The sequence below is a fragment of the Peromyscus californicus genome, unplaced genomic scaffold (genome assembly GCF_007827085.1).
Source record: "Peromyscus californicus insignis strain IS unplaced genomic scaffold, ASM782708v3 Scaffold_12__1_contigs__length_115047231, whole genome shotgun sequence".
NCBI lineage: Eukaryota > Metazoa > Chordata > Mammalia > Rodentia > Cricetidae > Peromyscus > Peromyscus californicus.
In genome coordinates, this window is record NW_026294413.1 from 58,245,375 (window position 1) to 58,262,398 (window position 17,024).

Sequence of the window (17,024 nt, forward strand, 5' to 3'; positions counted from 1 at the left end):
ATATTATTACATTTTAATTAATAAAGAAATCTCTTCCTGAGCTACAAGATGAGGGAGGGCCGGTGCAAACGCTATGGCAATTTTTGGCGCTACAACTGCCCTGCCTGGTGGACATTTTCTGCCCCGGCCACATGGGTCATCACTGACCACCGCATGCACCCTGCAACTGTATTTCACTAAGGTCGAATACAAAGAATGCAATTAAAACCTAGTTCATGGGCTGGAGAGATGGCTCAGTGGTTAAGAGCACTGACTGCTCTTTCAGAGGTCCTGAGTTCAATTCCCAGCGACCACATGGTGGCTCACAATCACCTGCAATTAGATCTGGTGACCTCTTCTGGCCTGCAAAGACACATGCAGGCAGAACACTGTATACATAATAAATAAAATAAATCTTTAAAAAAAAAAAACTAGTTCATGCTGTACATGCTAAAAGGAGGACCCTTCCTAGCTCCAGCCTAGCTGAGAACATCCACAGGGCAGTGGCAACATGGGATACCTTCTTGATGAATTTCCTGAAAAGCACTTTTCTATCATTTCAACTTGGACAAGTGCATGAACCTCTGTGAGAGCAAAGAAACTTCTCAGAACTTTCAGAGGCCCTGGGCTCTGGCCTGTCGTTGTAGTGGCCACCTGCCCCCTGAAACTCAAACGTCTAAGAAGGAAGAATACAAATAACAAGCGAAATTCTTGCGTGGTTCTCTGACTAATTCAAAAAATACTTTAAATTTAAATTTTTTAAATATTTAATATTTTAAATTGTTAATGTTAAAAAATATTTTACTTTGTTCCCTTTTTTTGTGGAATCGTGAGGATAAAACCGGGGGCCTTGTTTATACTAGGCAAGCACTCTAGCACTGAGCGAAACCTCAAGCCTGGTGGTTGTTTTTGTTTTTTTGGTTTTTTTTTTTTTACTTTTTTGATCGTTGGGTCTGTAGGCCGCTTCAGGCTCAAGCTGGACTCTCGTGCCTTGCCTTCAAATCCAAGCCAATTGATCGCATAAGATGATCTGAAAGTCTAATAGATGAGAACAGCAAGAGAGACAGAAGACACTTATGCTCCCAGCAGCCCCAGCTTCCTATCCAGACATACAGAGTCTCCTGAGCCGAGGCTTGAAGAGACACTGCCACACCCTAAGAGATCAGGACAGATCTGAAGGCTGGGCCAACTCCGAGGTCCCGTGTTTCCAAACAAGGCTCTCTTTACTTCTAGGAGACCCTTGCCCAAACAGGATGCTGGATAAAGAACCTCTTCCTGCCCAGATGCTCCTGACCTAGTCTTAAAACTCTATCACTTGCTTTTCCTGGAAACCGAGAGGTCACCAGAGCTACACACAGAGTTTAAAACAGCAGAACTCAAGAAGCAGCCAAAGCAACCGATCATGGATGCATGCACATGGGCCCAAGAGGGAACTCCAGCCACGTGATCTTCCCTTCAGCGCCTTTCCTGAATCCGCTGACTCAACGTCTTGGACTTCTTAAACCTATTGAGAATTTGGCACCCTCCTCTGGGTCTTCCTTGGTGCACAATAAAGCAGGCTGCACTGCTGGGATTCACCACTAGGTGTCCCCAGGTGCGGTGACAGCCTCTGGGTGGTGTAATTAAATTCGCTGTCACTCCAAGGAGCTTACTTGTGAGGGACACTTGTAAAGGCCACTTTCCTCTCAGTATGAATTAGAATTAGCTCCATATTCTCCTACAAACTTGTAAATGGCTTTTGGGACTGGCAGATAAGGAATTCCAGTAAAGTAACTTAAGTCACTACCAGTCCTGTCAGAAGACTTACTCTGCAATCCTTCTCTAATGCTTACCCCCCCAAGTACTGGTAAAGCATTTCGGATTATAACCAGAAGACTTCTGTTTGCATCCATAAATTTGAAATCATACTATTAGGGACTTTTTTTATTAAAGTATCTGTGTGTGTGTGTGTGTGTGCGTGTGTGTGTGTGTGTGTGTGCGTGTGTGTGTGTGTGTGTGTGTGTGTGTGTGTGTGCGTGTGCGTGTGTGTGTGTGTGTGTGTGTGTGTGTGTGTGTGTGTGTGTGTGTGTGTGTGATGGTGCATAAGTGGAGGTCAGGGGACAACTTAAGGGTGAAGTCAGCTCTTTAATCCCACCATGTGGGTCCCAGGGACCAAACACAGGATGTCAGGCTTGGCAGCAAGCATCTTTACCCAGTCTTTTCAAAGGCCTATACTATTTGGTTTGTATAAAGCAACCAGATCTGAGACTTCAGCTCAGGTATTTGGCCTGTAAGCCCACGCTGATTTATGAGGCTGACTTAGGCGCTCAGAAGTGAGTATTGATAATGGGAAGCCCCTAGGGGACCGCCCAGCACAGTTCTGCTTTTGTGAACTGAATAAATGTTCCCCGAGGCCTTGTCCAGGATCCCACAGACCTCACTTGAGTGGCCATCTTGGCTGAGGCGCTGAGTCCAATCACTGTCACAGAGCACCAAGGAGTTTCTGCTCAGAGGAGGAAACTGAGCTTCTGATCAATAGCCCTGAGAGCCTCCAGAACCCTATGGCCAAGCCTACACTGGCGATTAGAAGCTGGAGAGAGAGAGCATAGAGAGCATCGGTCGTGGGCCTCTGCCATGCCAAGAACCGGTCCAACCCCACTTGCTCACCAGAGAAGATGGGCTCGGCCCCAGGAGGACTCTGTACCACAGGACTGCAAGACAGAGACGTCAGCACCATTGCGGCCATCATCTCATCCATCTCCACTGCATCCGACTTCCTGGATTCAAACGGGGGGGGGGGGGGGGGGGGGGGTAGGCTTACTTGCCAGGCCGGGCTGGGAAGATGAAGCTACCACATCCGCTTACTTTCATGGGATCACCTTACACTGCTGTGCTGTCCGCCCGGAGCCCCCACCCAAGCAACCTGCAGGAGCTCAACATGGAAAGTAAAGCAACAGTCTGTGAAAAGTGCTTCTTCCGGGCGGTGTTTCAGTGAGCCCAGGATATGAGCAGGTGGGGCCCCTGCTTAAATGGGGGGCTAACACCTGAGACAGCAGCTCTCCCCAAACTCTCCTTCTAACCCCAAACTTCAAATGGAACATTTTATTTGGGGGCAGCAGAGAGAAGAGTCAAAACGATAAGCTGAAGCATGGGAACAAATGATGCCCACTGGAATCTAAACACTAAAATTACCTCCTTCCCCTGTCTTATATTCAAATTTAAGAGGAAACAATTACACTAATGGATTTTTCTCTCCCCTCTGCCAAAATAAACACAGCATTCTGTTAGCTTCTGAACGTCAACAGAACCTATTACATAAGCCAGTGAGCAAACAAACCAGGATAAAATAAATAACCAGATGAAACCACCTCCCACTGCTAAGCTCCATGCTTTCAACAGGCTGCAGAGAATTTTACATGTGCTTTTTTTTCTCCTTTAAATCCATATAGTTATATGGTTTGGAAGTAAAATATGTACTATCTGAAATCTAAAGTATTTGGAGGAAATTAGAATATAATAAACTGCCAGTGGCCTGCCTATTTCAAAGGACTGTATTCGCTCATTATTTATACACCAGGTCTACCAAACTGTGCACCTGGGTTTGAAGCAGAAGGACCAAAGCTATCAACCTATTAAGTAGTATTTTACATGATCTTTGTGTTTTCACCTCCCCAGAATAGAAAAATAAGATTTTTTCTGGCCTTTCACTGGATCCACGGTCAGCAATGCTGCTCCTCGGTCTGAAAACACCAGGTCTGCTGGGCCAGCAGGGTGGTTCAGTGGGTAAAAGTACCTGCTGCCAAGCCTGACTAGCTGGGGTCAGTGCGCAGTACCCACGGAGTAGAAGAGAACTGGCTCCTGAAAGCTGTCCTCTGGCATCCACAGGTGCACCACAGCATGCACACATACCCCATACATAATCAATAAATAAATGTCATTTAAAAAATTCTACGCCACCTGGTCTACCAACAGCCCCCATACCCACAAAACAGGGTGGAAGAGAGTTCAGCCGTTTGCATATCTTACATGCAAAATCATCTCAGCTGGCCAAGTTTCTTGTTTTTAATTTTTATTTATTATTATTATTATGTTTGTGCATGCTGTGTGAGCATTAGTACACTCATGCCATAGCACACACGTGGAGGTCGGAGAACAGCTCTGTGGAGTAGACTCTTCTCTCCACCTTCTTTACATGGGTTCCAGGCACTGAACTCAGGTTGCTGGGCTTTCATAGAAAGTGTTTTAGACACACTGAACCAGCTCCCAGCTCCAGATTTTCTTTTTAAATCTTAAAAGAACAATACAGATAGACCATAAGGTGTACATCGGGATCTAGAGTCCCAGGGTGACATCATATCATTAAGCTCCGAAGCAGAATATCCATTCTTTACCCAATGGTTCTTAGCATCCAAGGGAAGAATCAGACCAGCTTGTTTCAGACACAGGCTGCTGCCGCCTGTATCTCCAGTTTTGAGCCAAGAAAGGATAGCTTTACCTTTTTAAATACTATTTCAGAATCAAAAGCATTTTCCTTCTTGACAGATGATACATACAAATGATACTGAATCACACTAAAGTCTGGGGACCCTGGTTAGTTCCCACTGAAGCACAGTGTGCCTACAGGCTTTTATGTCCATGGCTGCTGCAGCAAGCAACAATGTCGGAGTCTGCTTGGCCCACAAGGCTGAACTCATTTCTCTCTGCCCTGTACAGAACCAGCACTGGCACTTGGTCTCATCTTGTTCCTGTCTTTTCTCACGAGAAATTAGGAGCTGAGTTTAAACCTTCAGCAAACCAAATAGCTGTAACCCCTAAGAGAGTTTTGGAGAAGAAAGGATGTTACCTAGGCTTCCTTCCGTATCTAGCCTCATCATCCCAGCCAGTAGGTATCCAAGACCCCACATTCCTCCCACCAGATCCCAGCCCATATCTATAACCCTCGCCACTCCTACAAACCTCTTTGGGACATCGATGTTCCTAGACACGGGTCTATACGCTGGCACCTGGGATGTGGGACCCTGCAGCTCCGCCAGCCACACCTCTTCCACTTTACAGCAAATCTGTAACTTCTGGTCCAGCAGCCGGACTGTCACCTTGTCCTCAGCCCAGCTGTGCTGTTCCACCAGGCCCTTGCACTCCTGACCCCCATACCACACACAGACCTGCAGGGGAATGATGGCCAATGGTCAACACTCGGGAGTTTCCACACCAAAGCCCTTATGGATCCCAGTCCCAGGGATCAGGTGATCTGCTGCAGTCTGTGCTTTGATACACTCATCTTTAATTTGTACATGCTGAGATCTGGTAGACACCCCCAGTGTTCACATGTTAGACACTTAACCCCCAAGACCAGTGCCAGCAAGTGGGGTCTAGTATGTGTGACTATGTCATGAGAACTGCTGCTCTCTCAAATGGCCTGTCCTAACAAGAGAGAATCATCCAGAGAGTGGGGCGGGCAGAGAGCGTGTGAAGTGTTAGGAGGGTGAGTGAGGACCCTCATAGTCTCCTGTCCTTGGCCTCCTCTCGGACTTCCCAGTTTCCAGAAGTGTGAGCAGAATACACTAGTGTCTATACATTTCCCCACCTCGGGTATTCCATTATAGCAGCCTAAACAGGCCAGAAGGAAGCAGGTATTCCCAGGCACCTGCTGCTGTCCACCCAAACATTCAGGCTAGCCACACGGGATCAAATCTCCCTCCTAGAGCTCCCTACACACCTTCCATCCTAGAGGATACAGAGCAGGCCGGCAACTGGGGTTTCTCTGAACCCCAACTCTATATCCATCCTTCAGTTACTCACCACCACCCCTCCTTGCCTCTGAACTCGTACACACCTCTCACTCAATGCTTTTCTTCTGGAGAGTTCTAAGTCCCATTCTCCCCAGTACATACTGGAAAGGGAGAGGCAGACTGCTTTCTCGTCAGGGTACCTGGAAGTTGGAAGGCTACCTTATCTCATGAGGACAAAGGTCTAGAGGGCACCAAGACTCATGGGAAGCCAAAGGCCAAGTCTCTGGAGAAAGCAATGGCAGGAGCCCATGAATCTGGATTCAGTGATAAATCAGGCCTAGGTGACCACGGGCCCAGCCATGGCAAAGGGATGCAAGGAAAAAAACAGTTCTTATCAGATTTGGACTACACCTCCATCTGCAGCTTCTGCAAATCTCTTCTCTGGCGCCTATAGTCTAAGGTCCTTCTCCTTGCTGCCTAAATTTGTGAAGTGAAGCAGACAAAAGGCCACTGAGTTGAGGCCATGCTTTGATCTGAGGTTCTGAGCATCCCAGAATGCCTGGCCACTTTCTCTTCCACATGACAATCATAGAGATGCCCTGGTCTGAAATGACAGTACATTCTCTGCCGAGAGCCCCGGTTTATAGTACTTCCAGCCTATCACCTTAGGTACTGCTAGTCTGCCAATCCCAACACTCAAGAGACAGGGTACCCGTCCATGTTAGGCTCAACCTACCTTCTGTCCAGGCTGAAAGGCCACCTGTGGGTGGCCTGAGGTACCCAGAGCCTTGAGGACCTCCTTGGGCTGCTCCTGGCTCATAGGGTCCTTAGAGGTAAGTGAGGGCTTGGGCGTGGCTCCTTCGGGCACTTCTATCTGTGGTTCCAAGGGTAGGCTGGCCCCCAGTGGCACCTCAGAGGCACTAGGTCCCAATACCCGGGCTCCCAAGAGGGAGCGCTTACCAAGGCGTCGGGACAGCATGCTGGATACTCTGTTACGTCTGCTGAGAAGACAAAAATGGTAGTGAGTAAACTCTTCTCTTTCTCTCTCTCTCTCTCTCTCTCTCTCTCTCTCTCTCTCTCTCTCTCTCTCTGTCACACACACACACACACACACACACACACACACACACTCACTCAAGTGCTCACACATTAATTTCTGTGCATGCATGCCCCAGCACATGTGTGAAAATCAGAGAACAACTTGGAGGAATCAGTCCTCTCTCTGCCATGTAGGCCGTGAGGATAAACTCAGGACGTCAGGTTTGTTGGCAGGCTGCTTTACATGCTGAGCCATCCTTCTGGCTCCATCTTTTCTTTTTTTTTTTTTCTTTTTCGAGACAGGGTTTCTCTGTGTAGCTTTGCGCCTCTCCTGGAACTCACTTGGTAGCCCAGGCTGGCCTCGAACTCACAGAGATCCGCCTGGCTCTGCCTCCCGAGTGCTGGGATTAAAGGCGTGCGCCACCACCGCCCGGCCCATCTTTTCTTTCTACAGAAAATTGATACCTATTCCTAGGAGGTCATCTAAAAAATACTGACAAACTCAAAGAAAATAAAATCACTTGTGAACCTGCCTCCCAAAGCTCCCCACTCCTCCCCACTCCTGGGTTCTTATTTTTATTTTTTTTGTTGTTGTTGGGGTTTTTTTTGTTGTTTTTTTGAGACAGGGTTTCTCTGTGTAGCTTTGCGCCTTTCCTGGAACTCGCTTTGTAGACCAGGCTGGCCTCAAACTCACAGAAATCCGCCTGCCTCTGCCTCCCGAGTACTGGGATTAAAGGCGTGCGCCACCACCGCCTGGCTTTTATTGTTTTTTTAAGACTCCCATTCCATGTAGCTCAGGCTGACGCTTCCTATGCAGCTGAGGATGACCTTGAATTTCTGATCCCCCTGCCCCCATCTCCCAAGTATTCACCACCATGCCCATTTTATGTGGTGCTGGAGGACAAAACGAGGGCTCCAGGTATGCTAGGCAAGTCCTTTACCAACTGAGCTACATCCCCAGCCCTGACTCCCATTTTCCCCCCTAAAAACACCCCACTCCCTCTTTTATAACTGTACTTGAATTTTCCTGTTCTTGTTTTGTTCTGTTGTTGAGACAAGGTCTTGCTAGGTAGCTACGGCTGGCCTGGAACTTACTACACAAGTCAAGCGAGCCTTGACCTGTGGCAATCCTCCTGCCTGAGCGTCCTAAGTACAAGGATCACAAGTATGAGCCGATTCCCCCAGTTCTGCCACACTTTATTTCTATAAAAATTAAATCAGGGGCTGGAGAGATGGCTCAGAGGTTAAGAGCACCGACTGCTCTTCCAGAGGTCCTGAGTTCAATTCCCAGCACCCACATGGTGGCTCATAACCATCTGTAATGAGATCTGGTGCCCTTCTCTGTATACATAATAAATAAATAAATCTTTGAAAAAAAAATTAAATCATTTCTGGTAAGCTGGTTTTCACTTAATACGACAGCTGAGTTTTTCCTACATCAGTAAGTGTTGATCTGTACGAACGGCCACCAGTCCTTTCTTAGGCAGGTGAACGCTGCTGCTTTAACAAACTCCCCCATTACTTCCTGGAAGTCCAAGTCCCATGTTCTGCTGTCTCACCTACTCTGCCTCCACCAGGCACCCCCTGAGCCAACCCCCAACCCCCAACCACCATTGCTTCCTTCCTGAGGTTCCTTCACATGATTGCCGATGAGCACTGAGGACTACCAAGCTGGGTTTGCTCCAAAGCTGCAGACAACTTTGGATACCCACCATGAAACTAACAACATGGACTGGACAGGTAGCTCCATGGTTAAAAGCACTGGCTTTTCTTCCAAAAGACCACGTCTGTCTGGTTCCAGTACCCACGTGGTTGCTCACAACCATAACTCTAGTTCCAGGGATTCCAATGCCCTATTTCTGGCCTCTGCCAGCACCAAACAGTGCACAGACAGACAGACAGATAGACAGACATGCAAGCAAAGCACTTGTATGCACAAAGTAAAAATAATAACTCATCAAACAGATGAAGAAAGACCAGTCTCTGGCAGCTCACACTGCCTTCCTCCTCCCAGCCGTCCTGTGCCTCTCAACGCCTCTCGGTCTCCACGCATACTTCTGGTCTCTGCCGTTCAAGGTCTATTTGTCCATTCAGTTGGTATCTAGCTGAAGAACAGCTAGGCGTGGAGCACATTCCAGTTGTGGTGGGGCCAGGGTAGGCATCAAAACTCCGGGGCTGCTTCCCCAGCCCAGAACACCATCAGGCTAAATGCACATCGGCTGAATGTCTCAAAAAGGTATTCCAGAACATTCGTCCTCCTCTCCCTCCCCCTTCTCCTTCCTTCCCAATCCATAACCAGAAGCCTATCGAGATAACTCAGTGGATAAAGTCACTTTCCATCATGACCTGAGGTCAATCCGCAGGACCCACACAGTGGACCAACTCCTGCAAGTTGTCTTCTGACCTACACACACACACACACACACACACACACACACACACACACACACACACACGCACACGCGCACATGCACACGCACATGCACACGCACACACCCACACTGTAGTGAACTGCATCTCCTAAATACCCTTCTAATACTTGTTAGCATCCACTTTCTGCTCTGGTCCAGAAGTAGCTCGGGGCTGATTTGTCTGGGTCTCACCCCGCCTCCTGCCTCCCCTGCCCCCCTCCACCTCCCCACCCCCCACATCTTGCTTCCTTTTCCAACTAGCCAGACAAGTTCTACTAGCAACCATGTCTACAACCACCAACTAAGACAGGGAAAAAATAGCTATGAAAGAGGAGGCGGAGCGGGTGAAAGAGCCAGAGGGGACGGGGGACACCAAAGAAAGAAGGCCTCTAAATCAACAGGATCAGTGCTCATATGAGCTCACAGAGACTGAGGCAGCATGCACAGGACCTGCACGGGTCTGCACCAGATCGCCTCCATATATATGACGGCTTCCAGTTGAGTGTCTTTATAAGATTCCTGGGTGGTGGAACAAGTGAGTCTCTGGCTCTTATGCCTTCTCTTGGGCTCTTTCCTTTCCGTTAGTCTGTCCTTTACAATTTCAATGTGATGGTTTTGTTTTATCTTACTGTATTTTATTATTATTTTTTAAATCAATGAATAAAAACCTAGCCACTAAGGTAAAGGCTAACCACTGAACTATACCTGCTGGGAGAGGGAAAAACCAGTTTTCTCCAGTGGAGTGACATTGGGTGTATCAACTACTCCAGAGCAGCCTCACATTCAGCAGATGAGCAACATCTAATGGACTCAAGTTTGGTTTTTGCTCTTTTTTTAAAAAAATATTTTATTTGATTACAGGTATTTTTTTCTGTTTTGATATTGCTTTGTTTTCTTGGTTGGGAAGCATTGTTTTATTGAGTTTTTATTTATTTATTTTAGGAAGAACTTAAAAGTTGGGGGGTAAGGAGGGGAGGAGGAGCTGAAAGGACTTGTGGGGGGAAGAACATGATCAAACATTTAAACTGAGAAATCGTTTTAAATAATAAAAACATAATAAAAAAGAAAAAACAACAGTAACAAAAGGATAATAAAAAAATGACAGCTGGGCGGTGGTGGTGCACGTCTTTAATCCCAGCACTCAGGAGGCAGAGGCAGGTGGATCTGTAAACTTGAGGCCAGCCTGGGCTACAGAGAGTTCCAGGACAGCCAGGATGGTCACACAGAGAAACTCAGTCACAGGAAGAAAAAAAAAAAAAGAAAGAAAAGAAAAAAAAAAAAGTGGCAAATACTGATCATAGTGGAATGGCCGGTTCTCAGCAGCCGCTGCTCAAAGGCTGTAATCTGAGATCTTGGCAGCTTGGCCAGGAGCCCCCAAGAAACAAAGCAAAGATGTGGCGTGCAGAGTCCCCAAGTTAGGAGCTGGTGCCTTCGCGCTCGCATAGTGTAGTCACTCTTTGTGACTACAATTAAAAGTGTGCATCCCAGATAAATGGCTTTTAAAACGGCAGCCACTGGGCCAGGTGTGGCTTGGTGTAGAGTGCATGCCTGGTGTCAGAGAGGCCCTGGGTTCAATCCCAGGCACAGGAAAGACTGGAGCACAGAGCGGAGAAGCAAGAGTGTAATACCACTTACTGACAACAGGTGGAAGCACTACCACGGAGAAACCACCAGCCCTTTGCTTGGCAAAAAAATAAAAATAAAAAATAAATAAAAAAATTAAAAAAAAAAAATCCCAGGAGCCACCCCCACTTTCCTGAGCCGGAAGTTTGGGGTTTCTAGTACTGAAAATGAAGGCAGCGGTGTTTCCAAACCTCCTGGGTTCCTGGTCTTCAGAAAGAACCTGAGATGTTTGGGCAACAAACTCTGATGATGTTTTTGGAAGCCCCGTCTTCTTTTTAAAGAATGCTCTTCTGTTGGTTGGGAAGCCCGTACCTTCCAGAGGCCAGAGGCACACATAGGCACAACTCGCCTGCTCCTGGCCAGCTTCCACAGGCTGGCTACTTTCTCCCAAGATCCACTCAAAAACACACATTATGCTTTCAGGGTTCAGAAGTAATGAGGCACTAACAGCAGAAGCTGGCTGGAAAGATGGGTAGAGGGGCAAGGCCACACCTACTCCGGGGATGCTAGCTGGTCACCCGGCATGGAGGATCTCACTCTGCCCCCTAACATGCATGCATGCACCCCTCCCACTGGTCTCTTTCAGGCCCCTCTTCCCCAGCCTCTGCTTCTATCTACTCCTCCCTGGATGCTTTCTTGGATGCTCCTGATGGTTCCTAGACCAGCCATGCCCCGGTTTGCCACGTGGTTCTGTAACAGCAGAGAAAAATGAAGAAACCCATACTGTAGAGAAACAAGGCCTGGACTTCAGCGTGTGGCCAAACGCTGCTTTCCGGTTTTACATTCTCCACTTACAGGGTTCCTGCAGAGGCATAAACTCATGCCAAAGTGGTCTCAGAACATAACGGGGAACTGGAAGTCCGGGTGCTGTCACCAATAGGAAAGGGGTGGCTTGTGTACTCTGGCCAATGTCTGGAGACGGTTAGCACTCGTCCACTCTCAGCAAACACATCCTGATGTGCTAATGGCCTTTAATGCAGACATCTGCCATGAGTTACCTAACTGGACCTGACAGGAACAATAAACTCTATGGTCCAGAGTCACAAACTGCCATTCATCACATGATGGCTGCTGGACCCCGGCATGTCTCAGCACACTTCTGCAAGTGCACGGAGCTGCACACCATGGTTGCGCCTCTCACTACCCAGGGGCATCGCACGCAGCATGCCATGACATCACCTACCCGCACTTCTAGGACACAGGTCATAAGCCAGTGATTTTATTACACAACTCATGGGACTTCTGTCAAAGGTGAGGAGGGTGAAGTCTGGAGCGAGGCTCCTAACTGCAAAAGGTCTGGTGTTCACTACGCCGTCGTCGCAGATGAGGAGGTCACAGTGAAGACGGGAAGCTTCAGCTGAACCCCAGTTTTTGTGCCTTTACAGGTCTGACAGCCCGTGAGTCCACAGGAACCTGCAATTTCAGTCCTTAATATCCTGTGTGCTGTCTTCATCCTTTACTAGAGAAGTACCAGGGTTGTTTTTTTTTTTCCTTTAAATCTTTAATGTTTTAATTCGAGTTGTTTTTCAACGTTATGTTCTAAATTCAACCAGAGGACAAAGGTTATCAGAAAACCGTGTCTCTTATTTCCAGCCGCTCTCCACGGGGATCTATTTCCAATAATGACTACCTAGTATCTCGGCTGATAGGTGCCGTGGGCACCTGTATGTTACAGTGATTACGAGCAAATACATTCCTGATTATTCCGGTTCACAGGCCACCACCTGCACTTTGACACATCCCATCGCCACTACCTGGTGGTTCTCAAGTCTTTGGAGGAAAAAAAACCCACCACAAAACTTAACATACTTAGGCTTTTTCTGAGACCACAGAGACGGGAGAAAACCCTACCTGGTTTCAGTTAGAACCCCCTCCCCGTGAGGGAGCTGGGGAGAAGGAAGGCTCAGCAGTCAACAGCAGGAACGATTCTCGAAGACGACCCAAGTTTGGCTCCCAGCACCCATGACAGGTGACACAAACCACCTGCAGCTCTAGTCCAGGAGAATTCACAGCATTCTCTGGCCTCTTTGGACAGCTGCGCTCCACTGACATGCACATACGGAGCCATACACACATAATTAGAAATAATAAAAATAAATCTTAAAAAAAAAGAAACTAAATCCCAGTGAAGGCATCCAAGGCCCTAACCCAAAGCCTCCCATCTCCAATATTCAAAAGTCCTTTATGTGTGTGCATGTGTGTGTGCGTGCTGTGGGGACATGTGTAGGTCAGAGGGCATCCTCACCAGGCTAGCTGGCCCGCAAGCATCACTGTTTCACTGTCCATCTCAGTGGAGGATCTGGGGTTACAGATCCATGTTGCCATGTTCAGTCTCACTTTGGTTCTTGGGATCTGGACACAGGCCTTCATGCTTATATACAGAACACTTTCCAGCCATCTCCCCAGCTCCTATGTCTCATCTCTTTTAGGGTGAGGGCATACATATATTTAAGATTTCCGTATTGCGATGGGGATATACAGCACTGAACATGTTTGTGTTTTTCTAATTTGTGTTTTTCTATTTGGTATTTCTAAATCCACTGGCTGGTGAGTGGGTAGAGGCACTTGCCTCCAAGTCTAACAACCAGCATTCGATCCCCTGGACCCACAGGGTAGAAAGAGAGAACCAACTCCTGCAAGTTGCCCTCTGACCTGGACACGTGTGTTGTGACATGCACACCCACACCCAAAACTTAAATAGATAAAGCGTAATTTTTAAAATTTCAAATCAGCTGTCCAGACAGTAAAAATTTGGGTTCTCGGGGGGATTCTAATTGTTTTTTTCTGAAGGTTTTATTTTGTTTTGTTTTTTAATCCAGGTTACATTATATCAGAGTCCCATAATTTGGAGGACCAGGGAAATTTAAATAAAGTCAGCCAACCTGGAATCAGGGCTGGAACCCTCTCCAGAGCATCCCAGTAACAGAGCATGCAGCCTCTTCCCATTGTGGGTAATAGATGTAATAGGATAATGGAAGGGAAGAATAATGGTCTCCAATAACAGAGCCATTTTCATATTCCAGCGGATGGGCCAGAGAAGCAGGTCATCTGATCCGGTTTCCAGCAAACAATAAATGAACCTGATCAACAAATATGCCTGTGGGTCTCACGGCCCGGCTGTCATTCAACAGGGTGACAGAGGCCGCTCTGTTTGCCTGCAGCAGGCTACGGCAGGCAAGGAAGGAGTTCACAGCTCTCCCCAGCAACACACTCTCCCTCCCCTCACACCTACCTCCTCCTCCTCCCTCTTTCAGAAACACAGCACCCTTTGTTCCTCCCCTGCTTGCTCATAGACCCCATCAAACATGACAATGCTCAAGCACCAGTGAGGGCTCTCGGCTAAAAACTCAAACTCGGTAAGCTCCAGTCTGGTGCCACAAGGTTGAAAATTCCATACACGACCTCATATGACAGGTCACAGTGAAAACACAGGCACATTAAAAATAGTGTGCAAGGAGCTCCAGAGACGACTTGGCAGTTAAGGGCACTTGCTGCTCTTACAAAGGACCAGGTTCACTCAGTTCCCAGCATCCACATGGCAGTTTGCAACCATCTGTAACTCCGGGTCCAGGGGATCCAACACCCTCTTCTGGCCTCAGAGGGCACCAGTCATACATGTGAGGTACACATACATGCAAACATTCATATATACATATATACACATAGGAAAAAATAAATAAATAAAATTACCTTCATGGTATGCAACTAAGGTATGATGAAGCAAACAACTTGTGTGTTTGGACATGGGCTCCCTATCCAGGATATGTTGTTGCGCATTTGCAGATATTCCCAATTTGGGGGCAGGGTGCAAGATCTGATACACTTCTGTCCCCAGACACTTCTGCTGAGGAATACTCAACCTGCAGTAGCAGGACTACAGAGCCTCTTGAAGACTGTATTTTGCTTGTCAGTCCAGGTTTGATATTGTAAACAAGGCTTCCCAGGGTCCCAGAATCAAGAACAGTTAGTTTAGGGCCTGGAAAGATGGCTCAGCAGTTAAGAGCACTTGCTCTAGCAGAGGATCCTGACTGGGTTCCCAGCACCCATATGGTAACGCACAATCATCATAACTCTAGTTTTAGGGGACTTGATGCCCTCTGCTGGCCTCCGTGGGCATTGCATGAAAGTAATATACATACACGCAGGCAAAACACTTCCTACACATAAAATAAATTTTAAAATGAAACAAAACATAGTTCTAAAAAAAGACCTGCTGTTTCCCCTGACATGCAGACATCAAAGCAAGGCAAAGGGCTATAGAGATGGTCCAATTGTTAAGAACATTTGCTGCTCTTGCAGAGGACCCGGGTTCAATTCCCAGCACCCACACAGCAGCTCATAACCCCAATTCAAAGGGTTCTGGTGCCTTCTTATGGCCACTGTGGGTATTGCACACATACATTATACATGCATACAGACAGACAGACAGACAGGCAAAACATACACATTTATAGAAAGAAAAAGTAAAGCAGTGTTGTTTCGTTTGTTTAGATTTATGTGTTTGAGTGTTTTAGATGTGCCTGGTTTCTACAGAAATCAGAAGAGAGTATCAGATCCCCTAGAACAGAACCCAGGTTCTCTGCAAGAACAACAAGAGCCCTTAACCACTGAGTCATCTCTCCAACACTAGGCAGGGTCTTAAATAGCACTCAAACTCTTAGTTCTTAGACTGTTTTCATAAAAGCAGGCCCTGGGACAGGTACAGGGCTGTGATCCCAGCTGGTCAGGAAGTAGATTCTAGAGGATCACAGGTTCAAGGCCTGTCTAGGCTACAGAGTAAGTTCAAGGTAAGCCTGGAAAACTTTGTGAGACTTAGTCTCAAAACTTTTAAAAGGGTGAAAACGCTGGGGGTACCCAGGAGGAGAGTTCTTGCCTAGCATGCCCCAAAGCCCTGGCTTCAATTCCTAGCTCTGTAAACATATGCAAACACACACACACACACACACACACACACACACACACACACACACACACACACAGAGGCAGTGCACATCTGCAATTCCTAGTCTTGTGTTCTGGAGAGACAGAAGCACACGGACCTTTAGAACCTAGGGCAACCTGGGCAACACAGTAAGACCCTGTTTCAACTAGCAAATAAATGAAAAACCAGAGAGGGAATGGCGTGGTTAAACCTGACTGAAACTGGGCTGAAACTCCTCCGTGAGCCTCCCCGAAGGAGGCAGGGAGATAAAGAAGTGCTGACTTGGCATTCTCCCCAGAGCCAGGTCTCGTGGGAGGGAACTAGGAGCTGAGCTTCCCCAGGGAGACAGGCCCCAGACATGGAAGGTTCTGTGGCTTTTCAGGGTAAGTTTGGGAGCCTGGTGCTGGAGCTCAGTGAACGGAGGAGGAACACTCAGGTGGCTCCTTGTCTCCTCTCAATGGAACGGACATTTTCCGGGCTGCTTTCCTCTCCTGACCCCCTACCCCACCCCAACAACTCAGTAAACTATGGAGGATGGCTCAGGGGTAAAGGTGCCTGTCAGGCTGCCTGGTAACCTGAATTCGATCACTGGGACCCACATGACAGGAGGCTCGAACCAACTCTTGCAAGCTGTTACACACACACACACACACACACACACACACACACACACACACACGGAAATGTAAAACAATTCTTTTTATTTATTTATTCATAAAATAATTTTTGATATGAAGGGACAAATAGTACCCCTGTTTTTATGTCTGAGAAAACAAGGTTCCTCACTCTAGCAGTGGCGGAGGTCAGGTGGAGGGGTAGGAGGGGAGGGGGGGTGCATTTACAGCTTTCCTGGCTCCTCCTGGTCTGGTTCCCCCTTCTCCAGGAAGAAAGGTCTACTGAAGCACTTGCAGGACTGACAGGCAGGGCTGGCAAGATGGGCACCCCAAAACATACAGCAGAGACACGAGACCCTAAAAACAAGCCAGTGGCACGTACTAGGAAGGGAAGCTGGGTGTTAACAGCACCCAAGGTCCCCTCCTGACGCTCAGTCAGGGTGATGTTTTTACTCCTTAAAGAAGGAAGCGGGGCACAGGATATAGAGAATTCACGTATTTTTTTTTTTTTTTGGAGATGTGGTTAAAGCAAACCTACTTGGGAACTGGGCCATCGTTTGAATGAATTAACCTCAGACCCTTGTGATGCCAAATGAATGGGAAGGGTTGATGACCGTGAACCCATTAGAAGAGGAGGCTGCAGGATTCTGACGTCACTCCTGTGAAGTACCACATTTCCAGACAGGGCCAAATAAACAAGCAGCGGGGGCTTGGAGGAAGAGCCCAAGTA

The 17,024-nt window shown here is 47.6% G+C and overlaps 1 protein-coding gene across 5 annotated transcripts in view; it reads right to left on the reverse strand.

Annotated features, from left to right (window-relative positions):
* Positions 1 to 17,024, reverse strand: part of Znf395 (zinc finger protein 395) — an 83,430-nt gene that overhangs the window by 7,867 nt on the left and 58,539 nt on the right. For 3 of the 5 annotated variants that reach the window (XM_052732921.1, XM_052732925.1, XM_052732924.1), the window contains 3 exons: positions 6,424 to 6,688; positions 4,915 to 5,120; positions 2,626 to 2,735 (listed from right to left, as the gene is read on the reverse strand). In XM_052732921.1, the coding sequence (XP_052588881.1) occupies positions 2,626 to 2,735; positions 4,915 to 5,120; positions 6,424 to 6,688 (581 nt within the window). The remainder of the gene's footprint in view (positions 1 to 2,625; positions 2,736 to 4,914; positions 5,121 to 6,423; positions 6,689 to 17,024) is intronic. The other 2 variants (XM_052732922.1, XM_052732923.1) reach the window with 1 other exon arrangement.